A 17,851-nucleotide genomic window follows, 5' to 3' on the forward strand; every position below is an offset into this window, starting at 1 on the left:
GGGATGGGATTTTATTTGAGAGCTCACTGATTCCAGCTGAGTTTCAGAAAAACACAGATAAAAGTGACAAACTTCTATATTTACTCTGCAACTTAAATGTATTTGCACTCAATTTGATTCTTCCTCGTTCTTGCCTGTATGTCCTATTTACCTGTTTTGGGTTAGTCACTGACTAAAAACATAATTTAGTGGGAATAACTTGATGTGAGCATAGTGATGGAGAAACCCTCCAAAAGATGTAAACCTTAATGTAAATGATCATATTGTACGATGTATGATACATTCAGTTGTTGCTTGAACCGTCTCTGAGCAGCGTTTCTCTCTGCTGAGTAATTTCTAACTCTTGTATCTCCCTTCGGGCCTTGAAGGCACGCTGAATTTAGTCAACAGTATGGTTCAGATGGCAGTTTAGGGAACGAGGGATTACTCTCTGTCACACTCAGTATTGTGTGAGTTGACACCTGCCAGTTTTGCTGTCAACACCGGATCATAATTAGCTCCCCTATATGTCCAAAAATCACCTTTCAGAGGCTCCTACAAAAATACGCGGGGCTCGACTATGTGGAAATCTTCTCCCTGATTATTTACCAAAAAAAGGTTTCTTTATTTTTCTTAAAGCAGTGAAGTGTCAAAGTTACTCTGCCAACGAGACGGCTGATTTCACGACCTAATGACCTGAAAGAAATTTCATTTGCAAGAGTGCCCATACTAGTTTTTGTTATCGACACTAGTTATGGTCTGAATGCTGTTAAACACAACCAGAGAAATAATGATAATGTGGTGTGGAAATGCTCAATATATAAGAAAATATCTGCACATAATAAAGTCCGGTAGCATGCAGCCTCAATACAAAATGATTGGCACCGCTCTTTAAATCTCATTCAAACCAAGTATAGCATAGAGCTGCACGGTGATGCCCTGCCATTAGTGGAGGGCTGCTCAGGGACAAAGACAATGTTAAGGTCATACTGTAAGTGTGATGTGTGCATGTAGTCCTGACTCTTCGTCTCTTTGACTCCTCTAATCTAAAGTCACATCATATGTTTATCTGTCTCATTTACCCACAGGTTCCTCTGCTGAAGCACCGTCACAAGCAATCAACTCTGATTAGCAAAGTTAACAACAAACACATGACACACACACACACACACACACACACACACACACACACACACACACACACACACACACACACACACGCATGCCTGCATGCACACACTTTACCACAAACAAACACGCAGTACAGCACAATGTCAGAGCCTTGCAGGAATTCATCCTGAGTGAAGTGGATAGCTGAGCTCTGCTCACAGAGATGCTGAATGCCTCCAATCAGAAAGGAGCAGGAATGTCTCAGACTTTTACACCTCCTGACACACATTCAAATAAAAACTGAGAGAGATGTGGTGTACGCTCCTCTCAATAAACATTTTCTACAAGATAAGGTTATGTAAGCAGACCATTCCCTCCCTGCATGCACATGGTACATTTCATCGTTGTACATGTAAACAGCATTGTACTGCAAACTAAATAATGCACAGTTTTTAGAATAATAGAGGCTGGCTTCATGTTTGGAAGTTAGACTGTTCATGACGGGGAGCAGAATCTCCCGTGCTTAATTAGTGTCGACCAGATGTAGTGGGCTTTGGGCTGTTTTCACAATTTGATCCATCTAACTATGATACTATCCTTCGTTCAAGATGAGGAAGTCTGTATTTTATGTTACGCAATGTGCTCAGGTTTAATTTTGAAACGTAGAACAATATGACAACTGCTTCACATGAAATGCAATGTTGTGCATATTTATTTTTTTGCCCAGAAAATCCTGGTGTACAGTAATTTATTAGGTAAATGCAGATGAAATTCAGACAAATGTAGTGAAATCAAAGTGCTTTTTTAGCTACTTTATAATAAGGAACGTATATCGTGGTACATATAGTACGTCACTGATGTAGTGGTATAGCAAATACTCACTTTGGTCTGACTTTGTGGGAGATGTGGGGCTTATCTTCTCCGTGGAGTTGTCACTTCCCTCGTCTGCGACGCAATCAAAATTGAAGATAAACATCATCACTACGCCCTCTTCGTTCTTCACTGGGATTATGTGAGTGGTGCACTGAAAGTCAGACCCTGAAAGAGAAACAAAGAGTCAGTGCCAAAACAGCTGATTCATGCATTGCCTGTCTGCTTAGCATTTTTAAAAGGGTTATTGTGCGTGTGAGAGGTTCATAAACAAGCACTGTCACAATCACACAAGTCATTTTAAAGGCCATTATTTAGAATTTTAATTAGACATTTTTTTTAAATTACTTGCACCTTTCTCTGGTTTCCCATGAACGTCGAGGAAAACTGAGCAGAAGCTAAACCGATTTAAAGGTCAATGCCTGCATGTCAGAGCAGATAAGATAGTTGAGATAAATAAGTATGCCCAGAGGTTCAACAATGTTTAATGTGCGTGCTCATCTGCGTTGCAAGCCTACTTCTGTCATGTTCCAGGCGTGTTTTAATGAACGAGACGGAGCATAAACATGACGAAGCTGGCAGAAGTAGTTGTCAGTGTAATGCAACAGCCACAGCATACAGCAGCATGGTTTAGTATAACAGATCTAACAGTCAGGGCAGATTACAGCCAATTTAAGGGATTGCAGTGTGCACACAGGAATAATCACTAAAAATAAGCATCGTGTGAGGCAGCAGCGCAGAAACCTGGGAATATCACAATTTCTCAACCGCGCTGGTTATAGCTGTGTTAGCAGAAGCTATTAACGCCCGAGGGCACAACAACCCACCAATAAAACTCTCTACCCACTGGACTCTGAACAATAACACAATCTCCACTTTACAGCAAAGGTGACATCCAGGAACAGAGACCATCTCTTCTACAGGAAAAAGATATGTTGACAATTTCTTCTGTTTTCTCTGAATCTACGACAGTTTTCAGCATGTAATATAAAACTATATTACATATTCAAATAAAGTCTAATTGAATCTTTCTTTCTTTTTTTTTTTTTACATAAATGATAATAAAGGTAGCAGTATATTGGAATTGGGCTATAAAATGAAAATGTCTAATAGTAGCACTGTTCCTTTGTCTGTCATATGTAGGTCTGTCTGTCATTCTGTCTGACTTGTTGTGTCGCTCCTGCTCGCAGAGGACACATATTACCAGTGTTCACTATAATCTCCTCGGGGCTCAGTGTCATCCTGCCAGCAGCATTCATTAGCAGTAGACTTGCTGTCTGACTAAATATAACAAGCTTGGTCTGCCTCAACATGCCAGAGTTCTGTTGGAAGGAGTTCTGCATCAAAACTCCCAGAGGTAATGCTGCATTGTCACCACCGACAGTATAATAATGTGATTTTAATCAGATGGAAAACAACAAAAGTGTTTGACTAGGCCATATTCAGTGTTTCAATGGTATCGAATTAGTTGACCGTAAGAAGAACTACAACATACAGTAGAATACCATGTGCCATATGTGGATAATAGCAGGTGTACAACACACAACCATTTTGACTGGTGTGACGGGTGTCTGGTGATGTTTCATTGTAAAGTAGGAGAGCGGCTTAGACAGCAGCGAGTCCTTCCCCACAAAATCCCCTTTTCATAAAAAGCACTTTCCTGCATTTCCCAGAAATCCTTCACCTAATTCTACGCTGTCTCAGTAAAAGGGAACATATTTGGTACTGACATCGATTCATTCTTTTTTTCAGAGACAAAGGAAAAGTTGGTCAATGAGACAGTATGTTAGAAACAACTTTATGATTAATCCGGAATAAATAAAAAATGTGGGTTATAAAGCATCAAACGTTTTTTTTTTCTCAAGAAAAAAATCTGCACTGACTGATGTTTTCAGTCATTCTTTCAAACTTTATTCTAAAGTAGACAGTAGAGAGAATGTAGAAATGATGTGCAAAGTTCTCCAGCCAGAAAAATACGCTTTGATGACATTATTCAATATGTAATGTGTCCTAACTATCAGGGGATCCCAGGTTTTGTTCATCGCCTCATTTCCAAGTATATCACTAACAGCACGGCGTATTCATGATGACATCACACATCTGATGTCAAGTTTCTAACTGCATATGCATTGTAAAGGGTGCAAATAGCAGTTTTCCCAGTAAATCTTGGTCTGCGTGTACAATATATTGAGAAGGGTATTGCCAAGGAACAGAAATGTAAGACCTCAGTATAAGATAAATAATAAGATGAATGAGAAGTTATGGTACTTTTTATATGCGAGTTGTCAATGGCAAGTAATTTGAAATTATAGCCTTCAAAAGGAACAAGACACCTCCCTGAATGAGATATCAATGATTGCTTTACCTCAATATATAGCAAGGTGGTGAAGTCAGCTGACTATGGACTTCAACATTTCTATTCCTTATGTGAGAAACATCTCAAGCATGGAAGGCATTTTTCTGAATATAGCAATATAGCTTACTCTAAGGGTTTTAATTTTTTTTTTTTAAGATTACATTTTGTTTTTTTTGTTATTTGACAGCTGCAGTAGAAGTGTGTAGAACAGTTGATACAGCGAAGGTCGAAACCGGGTACTCGGCTGCTGAGAGCGTTTCCACCCATGTTGTATGCATCCTAACCACTCAGCCATCAGCTTTTCTGATTACAGCAATGAACTGTCCATTAAATATGAATTACGTAAGTTCACTGAATGCAGCAGAGAGCATATAAATTAGAAATAGTTTTTTTTCTTGGCAGCATTCGGGCATCCCTGCTACATGTTCGCATACTTACAAGTAAACATACCGTCTTCATTCTCTTAAAGAGCACTACCAGTGAAAATCAGGTTGTTGACCTTGTTAATGTTTCTTTGGTCTGTCAGAAGACAAAACAACAGCAAAATTAGCAGTCAACGCCGTGGCTGAGCATTTCTGTTTCAGAACTACAGTGACAGTCAGAAACACGGACTCAGACCGCCAAGGTTTCATACGTCACATACTCAAGGAACCAATAACATGCGCCGTGGGGCTTTGCAGTGGAGCTGCTGGTGAGCGGGGGGAGGTGGTGGAGGGAGGCAGGGACTGAACATAGGTCCAGGTTTACGGTTACATCGGAGCCTCTGAGACATTAGGGCATTTTTGTCTTTGAAATAACTTCAAAATATGTAATTTTGATGAGTTTCTGGGGGTTTAATCAATGCCAAGACGGGAATTTTAAGTAATTTTTTCTTTATAGAAGACTGCAGATATTACAAACATGTTTTGTCTTGTAGTCAGTTAAAGGAATAATGATGTAGCAGCATTATCAGTGAACTCTCAGGTGCTGTATGTGAGGAAAAATGCTGTAAAACCACCCATCTGAAAAATAGGAGTAGTAAATGAGTAGTTATGTTACTTAGCAGTTAATAGTAATCGTTGTTAATAACAACAGAGACCTAGTGTGCATTTTAGCCAAGAAGTTAAATTCAGCAGAAATATTTCTGGACTGCAGTATACCTTACCAGATGGGGAAACAATGGTCATGCTTAAAGGCTGAGCCATGGGGGTCTCCTCTCATCTGGTGTCCTGCTGAATGTCACCTCTACCAACATGGATCAGAGGAAAGCTTCTTCTAAGCGATACGCTGAATCAGCAGAAGCTGTGTGGATCTAAGTTCGATCTCACAACATCATATTCTCCGTCATGTATGTACACTTAAGTAAACGCCGACCGTGCTCCGATCCTGGTAAACAAGGACGCTCTGTGAGGAGAACAGGGAGAGCTTTTCTTTCCTCTTCCTAAAATCAGTGGCAGTGCACCATGTGATCATCAGAGTTACTGGCCTGAAGAAAGGCGGCCGCAGCCACTGATTGAGGACAACTACGTTATTCATCTTCTTTTTGACCTCCCACAGAGGCAGAGTCCACTTTTCTGCTGGAAAGTATTAAATGAACCCCAAGCTGACTTGATTTGGTCTCTATTTTTATGCAGTTTCAACAATTAGGTTTCATCGCTAATTAATGCTGAAAATATCTTTAGCATTTAATGATATTTGTGTAAACTAACTCATTGTTTATTACTGTATTTAAAATTGAGATAATATCAGACCTGGTAAGAATCATGGGAGCCTAAACCAAATGTCATTATTTGGCAGTTTTTGATAACACAATCAATCAAAGTCAAACTTTACATTTTAAGTCAAACTAAAGCCACAAATATCTGAATAAAAGCTGAATTCATAAGAAAAGGTTCCATTATTACGTCCACCAGGAAGGTTGTGGTTTGTGGGCAGTTTGTCTGTTTGCCGTATATGAAAGAGACTCGTGGAAGGATGTCGGTTGGAGAACCCGCTATATTTACCAGATGCTACACATGTTGATTCTCGGTCCTTTGCGTCACGTCTTCGTTGCACTGTGCGGTGCTGCTCTTCACAGATTTATTGTGGCTCATTAATCTGAGCTCACCAACATGAAATCTGTAAAGTTTGATTTGTATCACATGCGTGATTTATTCATGCACACGTGTTCCTAAATGTCTCGCTAGTTCTAGACTTATCGTGCTATTTTAGATCTGCAAGCTCAACAGTTACCAAAAGCTTCTGTCTGCTCCACCTTCCTTCCTCGAAGGCGAGGGTTACTGAACTGGAAGTGCGGCTCTACATCCCATTAGCTGTGGTAACGAAGCACGGCTGCAGCAGCTGAGCTGACCCGGTGTAGCCGTTAGCCGTCCCCCGCCAGGTCGCCAGCAGCGGGGGGGACGGTTTGAAGAAAGCATCAAACAAACCCGTGACGACCAGTCGAGGCAAACGGCCGTCCACCTCCGAGTCCAGTTCTGTTTTAGGGTTCTTCCTGTTAAAAGGGAGTTTTTTCTCCCCACTGTCGCCAAATGTGTCCTCATATGTGACTTGTTGTATTTTGGGGTTCTGTAAGGTCTTCAACCCCCGAGATGATGTGCATTGTGGTTTTGTGCTTTATAGATCAAATTGGACAAAATTTCATACAAAAAATACAGTAGATGTTGGTAAAGTCACATAGTGACAAAACATTAGCTCGTCTCGAAATAGGATGACTCCATTTCACAATCCACGTTCATAGTCACCAATAACCCTGGAATATAATAGAGTTAATACAGCATATGGTTTCATAGGGGAGAACTCGGATATGTGGCCTCAGGTAGGCACGAGCGTATTTTGACACAAGTCTAATAGTTTTAGAGAAAACATCCAGATGTAAAAAGGGGGTTGTGTTTACAGATTTGCGTATCAGAGAGAAGTGGGCCGTCGGCCTCGGCGGAGGTCGGCGCTCCCCGAGCGCCCCGCTAGTTCAGATCTGTGACGCCGCCCCCTGCAGAGGAACAAACTGCCGAGGGTGACAGAACTTCTCTGAACAAGTGTCATGATAAACAAAACGGTCAGCCAGTTTTAGGAGAAGCCGTATGCTCTTTTCCAGAATCTTTGAGGGAAGATTTCAGATTTCTAATTTGACCTATTTACACGTCATGATACCACTGTGTTTTACATTTGGAGCACAACTGCAGTTTGGAGAATTCCATTACGGTAGTTTTCCTCATGAAAAAATAAATTCATCCTTATGTTCCAGTTGTGAAGGAAGCTTTATGTAACATTAAAAACAACATTTCTTTCAAGTCCCTGCCGGGGTATTGTTCATTTTTCATGTTACTTCTCAATAACTTGCATAATTCATAAAAAAGATCTGTATGCCTGCTCCTCTTAAGTTTATTTTTCTTAATATTTTCCCTGCCTGATCATGTTCATGTTAATAAAACCAGCACGGTGGGCATTGATTGGCATCACTGTACGTTTGTTAGTATCACAGTTCGCGGTGTTTGCTCTCTGCACCCCGTCTTCAGATGTCAGTATGCTTCAAAGGACCGAACAGCTCATGAAATCCGTTTGAAGAGAGACTGTTTATAAGTCGGTGACATAAACATAAAATGAAATCCATGTGAGCAATAGTGTAGAACATGTACCACTGAAGACGGCTGGATATTTAGCTTTTAGCTTTTCGGCGATTCAACCTTCCGTGTCATCTCCAGCGTTCAGCACAGCATATTATTATCCAATCATGGTCATAGCTGCTCGACATAGTTAACATCTTTGACAGTAAAGCAGTTTGTATCAGCGAGGGGCTGAACGTTGGTTCGTTCGCTGACCTTTATACAGAGTGTTTCCTCGTGAGCCAAGAAATGTTATTTACACCTGCTTGAATGAATGGACAGTGTATTAAGACTAGCTCCCTTTTCATGATGGAAATTTCATTACCGTAGTTTCTATTTCCATCATCAATTATTAAAAGATTGCTGCTTAATCAAGTGATCCTTTGGACACTATTACAATGATGACTCACAGGTCAAACAGAGGTCATCTTAAAGACACATGCATAAATGCATCGTGTATATATTTGTATAGTAGACTCTTATACGTTGTTTGATCTTATTTTGAAAAGAGTAGCTATTTCTCATTTGCTTTTCTATTTTGATGTATCAAGGCTTCATATTAATCTGCATAAGCTGATCTGCTTTAGGAAGAAACATGAGTAATATTTTTTTGGTATCTTTCTACCAATGTACCAGCCACAACTGCAGCTTTTAACCACAGCCCCACAACTACTGCCTGGTACTCCGGCTTGTATAACGAAATCTGACATGTTTCTCTTTTAGGGTTATTCTGCTTAAGCCAATACACAACATTACTGGGGCATAGCCCGTCAGGACTAGGGCATGCAGGCAGAGGCCATGCAAGCTAACCCTTTGTTTAGGGTCCTTGGGCCTTGTGGCAATATATCTCGCCTCAGTGAGACCGTCGCAAGCTACACAGCCTGGTCTAATTTCATCTTCAATCAGTGTCTTCAGAGCCATCAGGGATAACTAGCAGCTCCAACTTAAACAGAATTTCATTTGTGTTCACATTTATCAATTCATGACATTTTTTTGCATTATATTTTATTCTGTTTAATTTAGCACAAATGTTGGCAGATTGGATGCCGTGGATGGTGAAATGTAAGTTAACATACAGTAACTCATTAGGAGAAAAACACAGATGGTATAAACACAGATGGTATGGAGAGGAAAAGATGAAAATAGCGCATGGATTTCTAGTCCTAGCCAATGCAGAGTGATACCTGTATTATTAGTGTTCAAAGCTCCATTTCTCCTCCTCATGGTCCAATAAATTAGTTTCACCTCCTAATTATGGGCAGCAAGGTTATTTGTAGACATCAAACAGTTGTGATAAAGATACATAAAGGAGGCAGGATATGTCCAGTTTATTGTCCACAGATTTCAGAGGACTCAGTGAACTTCACTGGATATTTAATAATTATATTTAACTATAATGAAAAAAGACAACTTCATTTACTCAAGCATCTTTTTCTGCATTATGTTCTGGAAACAGAGTTTACATATTGGCCAACATAGATGCTGATAGCGACGTATCTGTCATCGGCCAACATCGACCAGTAAAACTGGCTGGCCGATACAGCGCCAGAAATTTACTTTAATTAAGTTATAGCATGTCATACAAACTATTCACTCTACTTTATGTATATATATATATATATATATATATACTGTATATACTGTGTGTATATACTGATGATATATTTGCTTGGACAATCAGATTTCAGAAAACTGTGTTTTCACCTCATCCTGCACCAAAGAGGACTGAGCATGAAAAATGGATGTGCTCTTTTGGAGTGTCGTCATCCAAGTGTCCTGCAGCACGTCTTGTGTTCTGCCCCCCCCCCCCCCCCCCCAACCCTCCAGCCCCCGCCACTAAACCCTCAGCAGGGGTACACAGCCCCTCAGTCCCCTCAGTCCCCTCGGTCCCCTCGGTCCCCTCCGTCCCCTCAGTCCCCTCCGTCCCCTCCGTCCCCTCGGTGGGGAGTCACCTATGAAACCCAGCACCCACGCATACCACATGTCATTCAGCACGGCTAGCTAAGCTGCCGCTGTTATGTAGCCATTATCCATTTAACTTCTCTCTGCTCCACGGTGTCAGCTTCCTTTTGTTAAGACTCATTCAGGTACAAAGTATTATTACACCCCATGGAATAGGATAGCTTTACAAAGCCATCAAGGGAAAGCATTTATCTCATTGATTATGTATCATAGCTGGTGGAAGACTGCATGTGTGGTAACTTCTCTCACAACCTGTCTTGGTGTTTCACACTGAGGGGAACAAATGAAAAGTGCTAAAGGCCTTTGCTGTGCTCATGGTCACCACATGGTCATGTCATGTGACCATGAGCACAGCAAAGGCCTTTACTTTTAATTTCTAAGCATACACATAAGCAGCTTAACTTTTTTTTTTTGCCATTTTAGTGAAAAGAGCCAAAGCTTTGTTGCTCCTGATGTCACACGGCTTCCTCAAATCCAGAATCGTACTTTTTAAGATTTCTCCCTCTGGCTATTGACGGGAGAGAAAAGCAAATTACATATTTAGATTCCTTGAAATATATAAATATATATATATATTGCATATAAGGCACATCTGAAGATCATAATTCAAGCAATATTTAGAGTGGCTGAAAGTGAGAGAAATAGAAGGCTGGTACCCGGTCTGACATAAGGATGGCTTATTTTATGATTTGTAACATACAGTAGGTGGATGGAAAATGGAGGGCTTTAATACAAAGGATTAGCTGATTTGCATTAGGACCGGTAACTAACTTGTAATACAGTTAGGAGAGGAAACATGGAATACATCCACTTTCCGCCCATCAACTTCAATTTGCAGACTGTCTCAAATCAACAAGGCTGCTGCTCTCAAGGGTGGCAGGAATCTTTCCTTCCCATATAGCAGTGAGAGCGTGAATTGTGTCCTCCATACCAGTTTAATGCATTTCCTCTGTAAGCTGCTCATTCCCAGTCAGGGCGCTGTCAGCCCTGACATCTTTATTCATGAGCACACGCGCTCACCACAAATTCCTCTGAGGAGTATTAAGAGTTGTGTCTTGAAACCGTGATGCACACCAGGGAGGATTGTAAAGGGACTTTGAGCAGCGATTATGTTGGAAGGTTTCTGTTGCTCTCATCCGCCACGCTTCAAACATCACCGCCGTTTGGATGGAATTCAGAGCGTGCATGTCAGATGAGAAGACGGGGAACTAAATGAAGTTGCTTTAAAATTCTCCTCGTCGTAAACCGAGCTGCTCTCACGAACGAACCCTGGAGTGTGTTGTGTTTCTGAAAGAAATCTATTTTAGCAGTGTAGCAGCTGGCTTTTGGTTTCTTCATGATTAGCAAAAAGAAGAAGACTGAGCTGAGGACTGCTGATGGGAGATTAAACATGTATCCATGGCCTAGAATCTAATCAAACTCACAATTAAAAATTTAAGCCCTGGCTCCTTATGATTAAATAAAATATTACCCCTTTTTTTTTCCAACTTAAGACTCAACATATACCATATGGCTGTACAAGCATAGGAAGTTATCAGTATAGTAAAGAATATGTTTTGAAAGGAACTGTATTGTGCAGAAATTGGAGCAAACACGGGTGCAAAATAAATCTAATATAAAAATAAAGGCACATCCACCAGAGCAGTATGTTAGGATGGAGTGTGTCCAGCTGATGGAGGAAGGTGGTCAAACCGGGGATTTGGTAACATCATATTAATGCTCTCTGACTCATACCAACAAATAAATGACAAACACAAGTCTGCCATTGAAAGGAGAGCATGCGAAGTTGTAATCACATGCGCAGCGATTTCTACAAGTCAGCGGTTTGATGTTCCGTCTACAGAAAGCAAGCGGACACCTTTGTTCCAGGCCACATGACTAAATGCTCCATGGAGCTTCAACTACAGCCAGGGCATCGGAAACGTGTAAAACAGAACAAGTACTGAGTGGTGGAATCAGGAAAGAGAAAGCAGGGCAGCAGGTGACCCCCCCCCTACCCCCTACCCCCCCCCCCCTACCCCCTACCCCCCCTCCACCTCCCCCCACACACACAGCTTCTCACAGTCCATCAACACAAACACTGTTGTTCTTCTTATGACCTGATATAGCATCTATTGTTTTATCCTCCATGTTTCCTATTCCATGATGCATGTTAAATATAAAACTAAGAGGAGACACTATTTTTGTTACATGCTGTGAATCAGTAGACGTGTCCTGTAATTTTACTGCAATATGTTCTCACAAGTACCAACTGTATTTAATGTATTTCATATTTAATTATACTTACATACATGGAACCAAAGAGTAATGATATCACTAAACGACCCCACTTCAATGTGCATATTAAATGCAGCACTAATTGTTAGTTCTCTGCGTAATATGTTTTATTTTGCTGTACAAGAATCCTTCTGAAGTCTCTGCACCGTTATCAGGTTATCGTTATGAGGAGCATCAAACAGCATAAACTTGCAGGTAAGAGTTATTTCCCAGCTGACTGCTCTCCCTGTTTTCCTCTACAGGGCTGTACATCTTCTGAGGACTCTGGCTCGTTAGTAACCGGCTGACAGGCCACATCATGAAGTGGGTTCAGGAGGAGGTCCTCTCTCAGGACAACAAAGCTCTCTGCTCTGGAGCTGCCAGGTCAGTGAACTCACCATCCTTCCGGTGGTAGGTGATCTCCACCTTGCGCTCCTCAGACCCGAGCACTGCCTGCGTCACCTGGCCGATGGCCTGTTTGTCGGTCAGGTCACCGTGCAGGAAGTCGCAGGTGCACGGCTTCTGCATGATGTCCGATCTGGAGAAGCCGGTCATCTCGCAGAAGCCATCGTTGCAGTAAATGATTGCACAGTTCTCCACCCTGGCATTGGCTATCACAAATTTCCGGTCTGCATGAAAAGAAAAGAACAAAATATACACGTTTAATATGGATGAACTCAATCTGCTGTGGTACATCTTAATGAAACAAATAAAAGCAATCAGCAATCGAGTTGATTAAGTTCACTCAACCAACACTTTCAATGATTGTGTAGAATAAGAAAAACATTTTGTTCATCTCCTCTTTTGTTTGTCTTCTATAAATTCTGATGGCAAAATCACAATTTAACGGTTTGACTAATTAGCGTTAAAATAAAGAACCTGAGAATAAATGGAAGTGTCTCCACTGCTTTAGTAGATCCTTCCCAAAAGAACATTTTCGGGTGACTAGATGAAGACGATACTTACTCTGCCCCTCGAATTTCCGTATAATTATTCCCAGGAATGTGTTTTGTGGCGCAACGTGGCCTCTTCTTACAGGCATGTTTCTGCACGATATTCCACGATGTCCAGTGAACGCGTCTTCACAAGTCGAGCCCGAAGTTCAAGTGTTGCCTCGGTGATGGTTCCTCCTCGCGCAGCCTCTCATGCTCGACGAGCACTCTTTCCACTTTAAATGACCTTCCCACTTCTCCGACCGGTTATTTATCCCGCTCGTGTACCGGAGCGTGTGAACGCGTCCTCGTCGACACGCGCGGAATCAGGGAGGATCGGTGGAGTTGGAGTCGGTTCGCGGAGCATCTCGTGTTGAGGATGCGCGCGAGCCTGACGTCCTCTGTCGCGGTTTGTTGGGCGCACACAGTGGCCGGTGGTTAACGTGCCGGGGGGAGTGACGTTGCTCTCAGGGGGCTTAGTTCCCTCCACCTCGGGATGGATAAGTCCCAACCGCGTGCAGCGACACTGAGCATTATCGGAATAGATGCGCTTACAATATGCTGCCCGGAAAAACCCAACATGATCCTGCCTGTCATACTGACAACACTTTTATACAGTGATTTTAAACTATACACGATATCCGACATTATTGTTCCAGTTTTTCTTAAAGCTCAGTGCAATCATACAAAAATCCTACTTTGCACGGTAAGCTTTGATGTTAGTCGTAATTAGGAGTGATTTTAACATTAGTGAATGAAGACCATCACATGCCAGTGGAACAATTCCTATAGTCCATGGTTTGACTTCCACAGAGAACACTTTTTTATGAACAAATGTTAGTAAGTCCTACTATTATGATTCACTAACTGATTTGACAAATATACCACAGGTTAATTATTAAATATCATTTTTACTAACCAATAAATTAATGAGTAATTATTAAAGAAAAGTGGCTTAGCACTGTGGGAAATATGCTTCTTTGATTTTTTTTTTTTTTTTTGTTGAGTAGCTTGGTTGTGTACTTCTTTTTTGCTAGTCATGGACACAGCCAGTTATTCTCCTGTCTTATGAAGCTAACTGAAGGTTGGCAATTTACATTAAATTAACATGCATGAGTGATAGAAACTAAATGGAAACACTAGAAATTGCAATACTGTTTTATTTTGAAAGCAAGGTTGGGTTAATTCATAACTGAGCACATAAATGAAACTGGTACAAAACAACTTTCACAGACACTCATATTTCCCTATAACACAGTCAAAGGGCCTATATATACACCTACCATGAATTCATAGTGTTTTTACCGATCTTACATTTTCTAAAGACTGTGTGGGTCTATACAAGGCAAGTGTATTTGTATAACACATTTCAACAGCAAGGCAATTAAAAAAGCATCAAAACATAAGGCAAAAGAAAAGGACATTTTAAAAACAGTGATTAAAGCATTAAAAACGGTCATTAAAACATGAAGCAAACTGAAAATGGATAAACGTTTAAAACATCGTCAGATCTGGTTCAGTGAAAGGCAGCAAACCGAAAACAGGCTGCACTCGACTGACATCTCCCCGACTGCACTGCTAGTTTTGTTTCATCTGTATGGGGGGGGGGGGGGGGGGGGGGGGGGGGGGGGAATGCATATTACAACATTACACCTCAACAATTCAGATTTTGATGATCTCGTGTTATTTTCAGCGTAGTTTGATTTAGTTTTAACCCGAGAAGAGGTTTATTTGTCTTATATAGCTGAAAATACTTGTTTAGCTCTGGGGGACTTTAGGCATCATTCAGACGCCAATGGCTTCTTAAAGTTGCTGTCCATGGTGCTGAAGAGGATAATAAAGTCAGGTGATGATGTAAATCCAGCATAGATGTGTTTTTGGCACACGTGGGTTGAAACTTTTAAGCACCAGTCACCCTTTTCTAAAACTGTTTACACAACAGCTGCTGAAGAACCGGTGCCACTTTTAGGTTCAGTTAATTATGCATCTGCTCTACAGTGTGTGTCTGATATGTTCACTGTCGCTCACATTGTGTTGAAGTGACAAGCGTGGATATGTTGACGGAGCTGGATGCAGTGCCACCACTGAGCCTTGCTGCCAATTCGTCGTAATGGTCACTTGCGATACTGCAACGAAAAAAGCCTTTGAGTACTTTGCCCATAAACTTTCAAGATAAAAGTGCCATTAGTGAACCTTTTTACGGACACAAACTGCAAGTCAATTATTCCTCTTTGTATAAAGACTTTTTAATCTATTGCGGTTTTATATTTGCAAACTTTTCCTTCCCAGAGATTTTAATCCGTATGATACAATCCCGATATAAAGTCTATGAACTCAGCAGAGCCAGCTGGGGAAACACTAATGTAAAGGAGGCAAACCCACAACCCAGAAAACATTTTTGGTTCTCAGCAAGAAAAGCCCATGTGATACATCTTTGTTATACAGCCACACTGTTTTGTTAACAGGTTTTAGGCTGTTGTTTCTGGGCTTGTCAGAAGGTCATATATATAAGTGGAGTAAAATACATTTATGCTGCATGAAAAGTAGAATTTTAATATACAACACAGTATAATATATCTGATTGCACAAAAAAGTGCTCATTAGGTACCACTTTAATATGTATAGTTTCTCTCTTGGGGCACATTTCATGCTGGGATTGTTTTTCACAGTTAATGATGAAATGAGCTGCTTTTTTTTCAAAACATTTTGTTTTGAAGTTTCTTTGGTTTGGAGATAAGTTGCTGTACAAAGTTTACATTAGCATGAGGGGAGTTTGACTGAGGTGCTGTCCATGGTCCTGCAGGTCCTCTGGGAGCTGACGCATACCTTAATCATATGCAGTTACGTCCTTGCAGCCTCTCACTCTCTCTCTCTCTCTCTCTCCCTCTCTCTCTCTCTATCTCTCTCTCTCTCTCTCTCTCTCTCTCTCCCTCTCTCTCTCTCTCTCTCTCTCTCTCTCTGTCTCTGTCTCTCTCTCTCTCTCTCTATCTCTCTCTGTCTCTCTGTCTCTCTCTCTCTCTCTCTCTGTCGCTCTCTCTCTCTCTCTGTCTCTCTCTCTCTCTCTCTCTCTGTCGCTCTCTCTCTCTCTCTGTCGCTCTCTCTCTCTCTCTCTGTCTCTCTCTCTCTCTCTCTCTCTCTCTCGCTCTCCCCTTTCTCTCTCTCTCTCTCTGTCTCTCTGTCTCTGTCTCTCTCTCTATCTCTCTCTCTCTCTCTGTCTCTGTCTCTCTCTCTCTCTCTCTATCTCTCTCTGTCTCTCTGTCTCTCTCTCTCTCTCTCTGTCGCTCTCTCTCTCTCTCTGTCTCTCTCTCTCTCTCTCTCTCTGTCGCTCTCTCTCTCTCTCTGTCGCTCTCTCTCTCTCTCTCTGTCTCTCTCTCTCTCTCTCTCCTCTCTCTCTCTCTCTCGCTCTCCCTTTCTCTCTCTCTCTCTCTGTCTCTCTGTCTCTCTCTCTCTCTCACACACAAACAAACATGAGCACTTTCTTTGTTGTGTTTTCATGAATGGGTTCATAAAGCAGAGACAGAAAAGTTCAGGTAATCTGTGCAGCCTTCTGACAGGCGGTGAAAAAACAAAAAGGTTTGCATAATGCACAACCTCACTTACAGACCTGAAACATCTGTCTCAGTATTTCAGCTCGAGCTCAACAAACATCTGGCCAACTGAGAGAGAGCACACCCGTATTAATACACATAACATAATCATATCCAGAGATCAGACATATTTCTCCAATATCAAAATGACTTCCATATTTATAAATATTAAACAAATTACCATCCAACATGTGATTAAGTTTGGGGGATTTTCTGGGGCATTGCATGCCATCATTTGTTTGAAAAAAATGTCAATACTGTTCAGTATTGATGATGCGCATGAACCTTTGCTGGTGTTTGATATTGTTGACTGACTTTGTATTTCTCGTGAGCTTGTGTTCGGCTCTAGATGTGCGTTTTAGGATGAAATAACACTTCAAGATCTTTTTTTGTCTTCTGTTTTATTGGCCTACATTTGAAGCTTGGGGAGGAAACACTTGTGGCAGTATCTGCTCTCTTGTTTTGCATCGCTCTGGGAAAAGAGTTAACTTCAAAAGTCAGCTTGGATTTTAGTTTTTTGATTTTGCAAGTATACTATATCGGATAATCTTGCCGTGCTCTTCCTCCTGTACCCATAAATGAAGACCTCTGCAGGCCACTGCGCTTTGTCTGCTGTATTTGATCAAATCACCGTTGCATCAAACCGGTTCTGCAGCTCGTATCTGTTGCTCACAAAACAGCCGTAGTTGAACCTTTTAGAGGACAGCAATAACTCACCAACAATCAAGTTAGAAAATAATGTTTTTACTGTTGTTTGTTTAACTGTGCATCCTGAGATTCACTTGATTGATTGTCCATGAAAGGACCCAGATTTTAAACTTTTACTTAACGCGTCATGACAAATGTGAGAAATATCGTTTTTGTGTGCATCTCGCATGTAGAAACATCCTTGACTTCTACTGGCATATATGCTGACTGCAGCAAAGAGGAGCAATGGGCGGGTGAGGGGTGATATTAACAGAGCTGCACACAAGGGAAATAATGTTCCATGAAGAGCTGCGTGCCTCAGGTGAAGACGTACTGTGGTGTACAGATACTTCAGCACGCTCGTTCACCTCACGCTGCATCACCTCACGCTGCATCTGCACCGTGAGGTGAAATACTTTTAAATCAGATATGTTCTTCTACCACAGCTATCTCAAGCAGTAGAGGAAACATTGATTGACCTTTCATTGATAGTTAGTGACAAAAGATACGATCATATACATTTCATTTTGAGTG

General features: G+C 41.3%; 1 protein-coding gene across 2 annotated transcripts in view; it reads right to left on the bottom strand.

The window, feature by feature from the left end:
- The window catches only part of LOC138200823 (voltage-gated inwardly rectifying potassium channel KCNH7-like), a 38,846-nt gene extending 25,379 nt beyond the window's left edge, over window positions 1-13,467 (bottom strand). For both annotated transcript variants that reach the window (XM_069153733.1, XM_069153732.1), the window contains exons 1-3: window positions 13,078-13,467; window positions 12,510-12,740; window positions 1,972-2,127 (exon numbers count right to left, since the gene is read on the bottom strand). In XM_069153733.1, coding sequence (XP_069009834.1) covers window positions 1,972-2,127; window positions 12,510-12,740; window positions 13,078-13,153 — 463 coding nt within the window. In that variant the 5' untranslated portion in view covers window positions 13,154-13,467. The remainder of the gene's footprint in view (window positions 1-1,971; window positions 2,128-12,509; window positions 12,741-13,077) is intronic.
- Between the last annotated feature and the right edge of the window lie 4,384 nt (window positions 13,468-17,851).

This window comes from Embiotoca jacksoni, unplaced genomic scaffold (assembly GCF_022577435.1).
Source record: "Embiotoca jacksoni isolate LCO1_2020_lvr unplaced genomic scaffold, fEmbJac1.0.p SCAF_2, whole genome shotgun sequence".
NCBI lineage: Eukaryota > Metazoa > Chordata > Actinopteri > Embiotocidae > Embiotoca > Embiotoca jacksoni.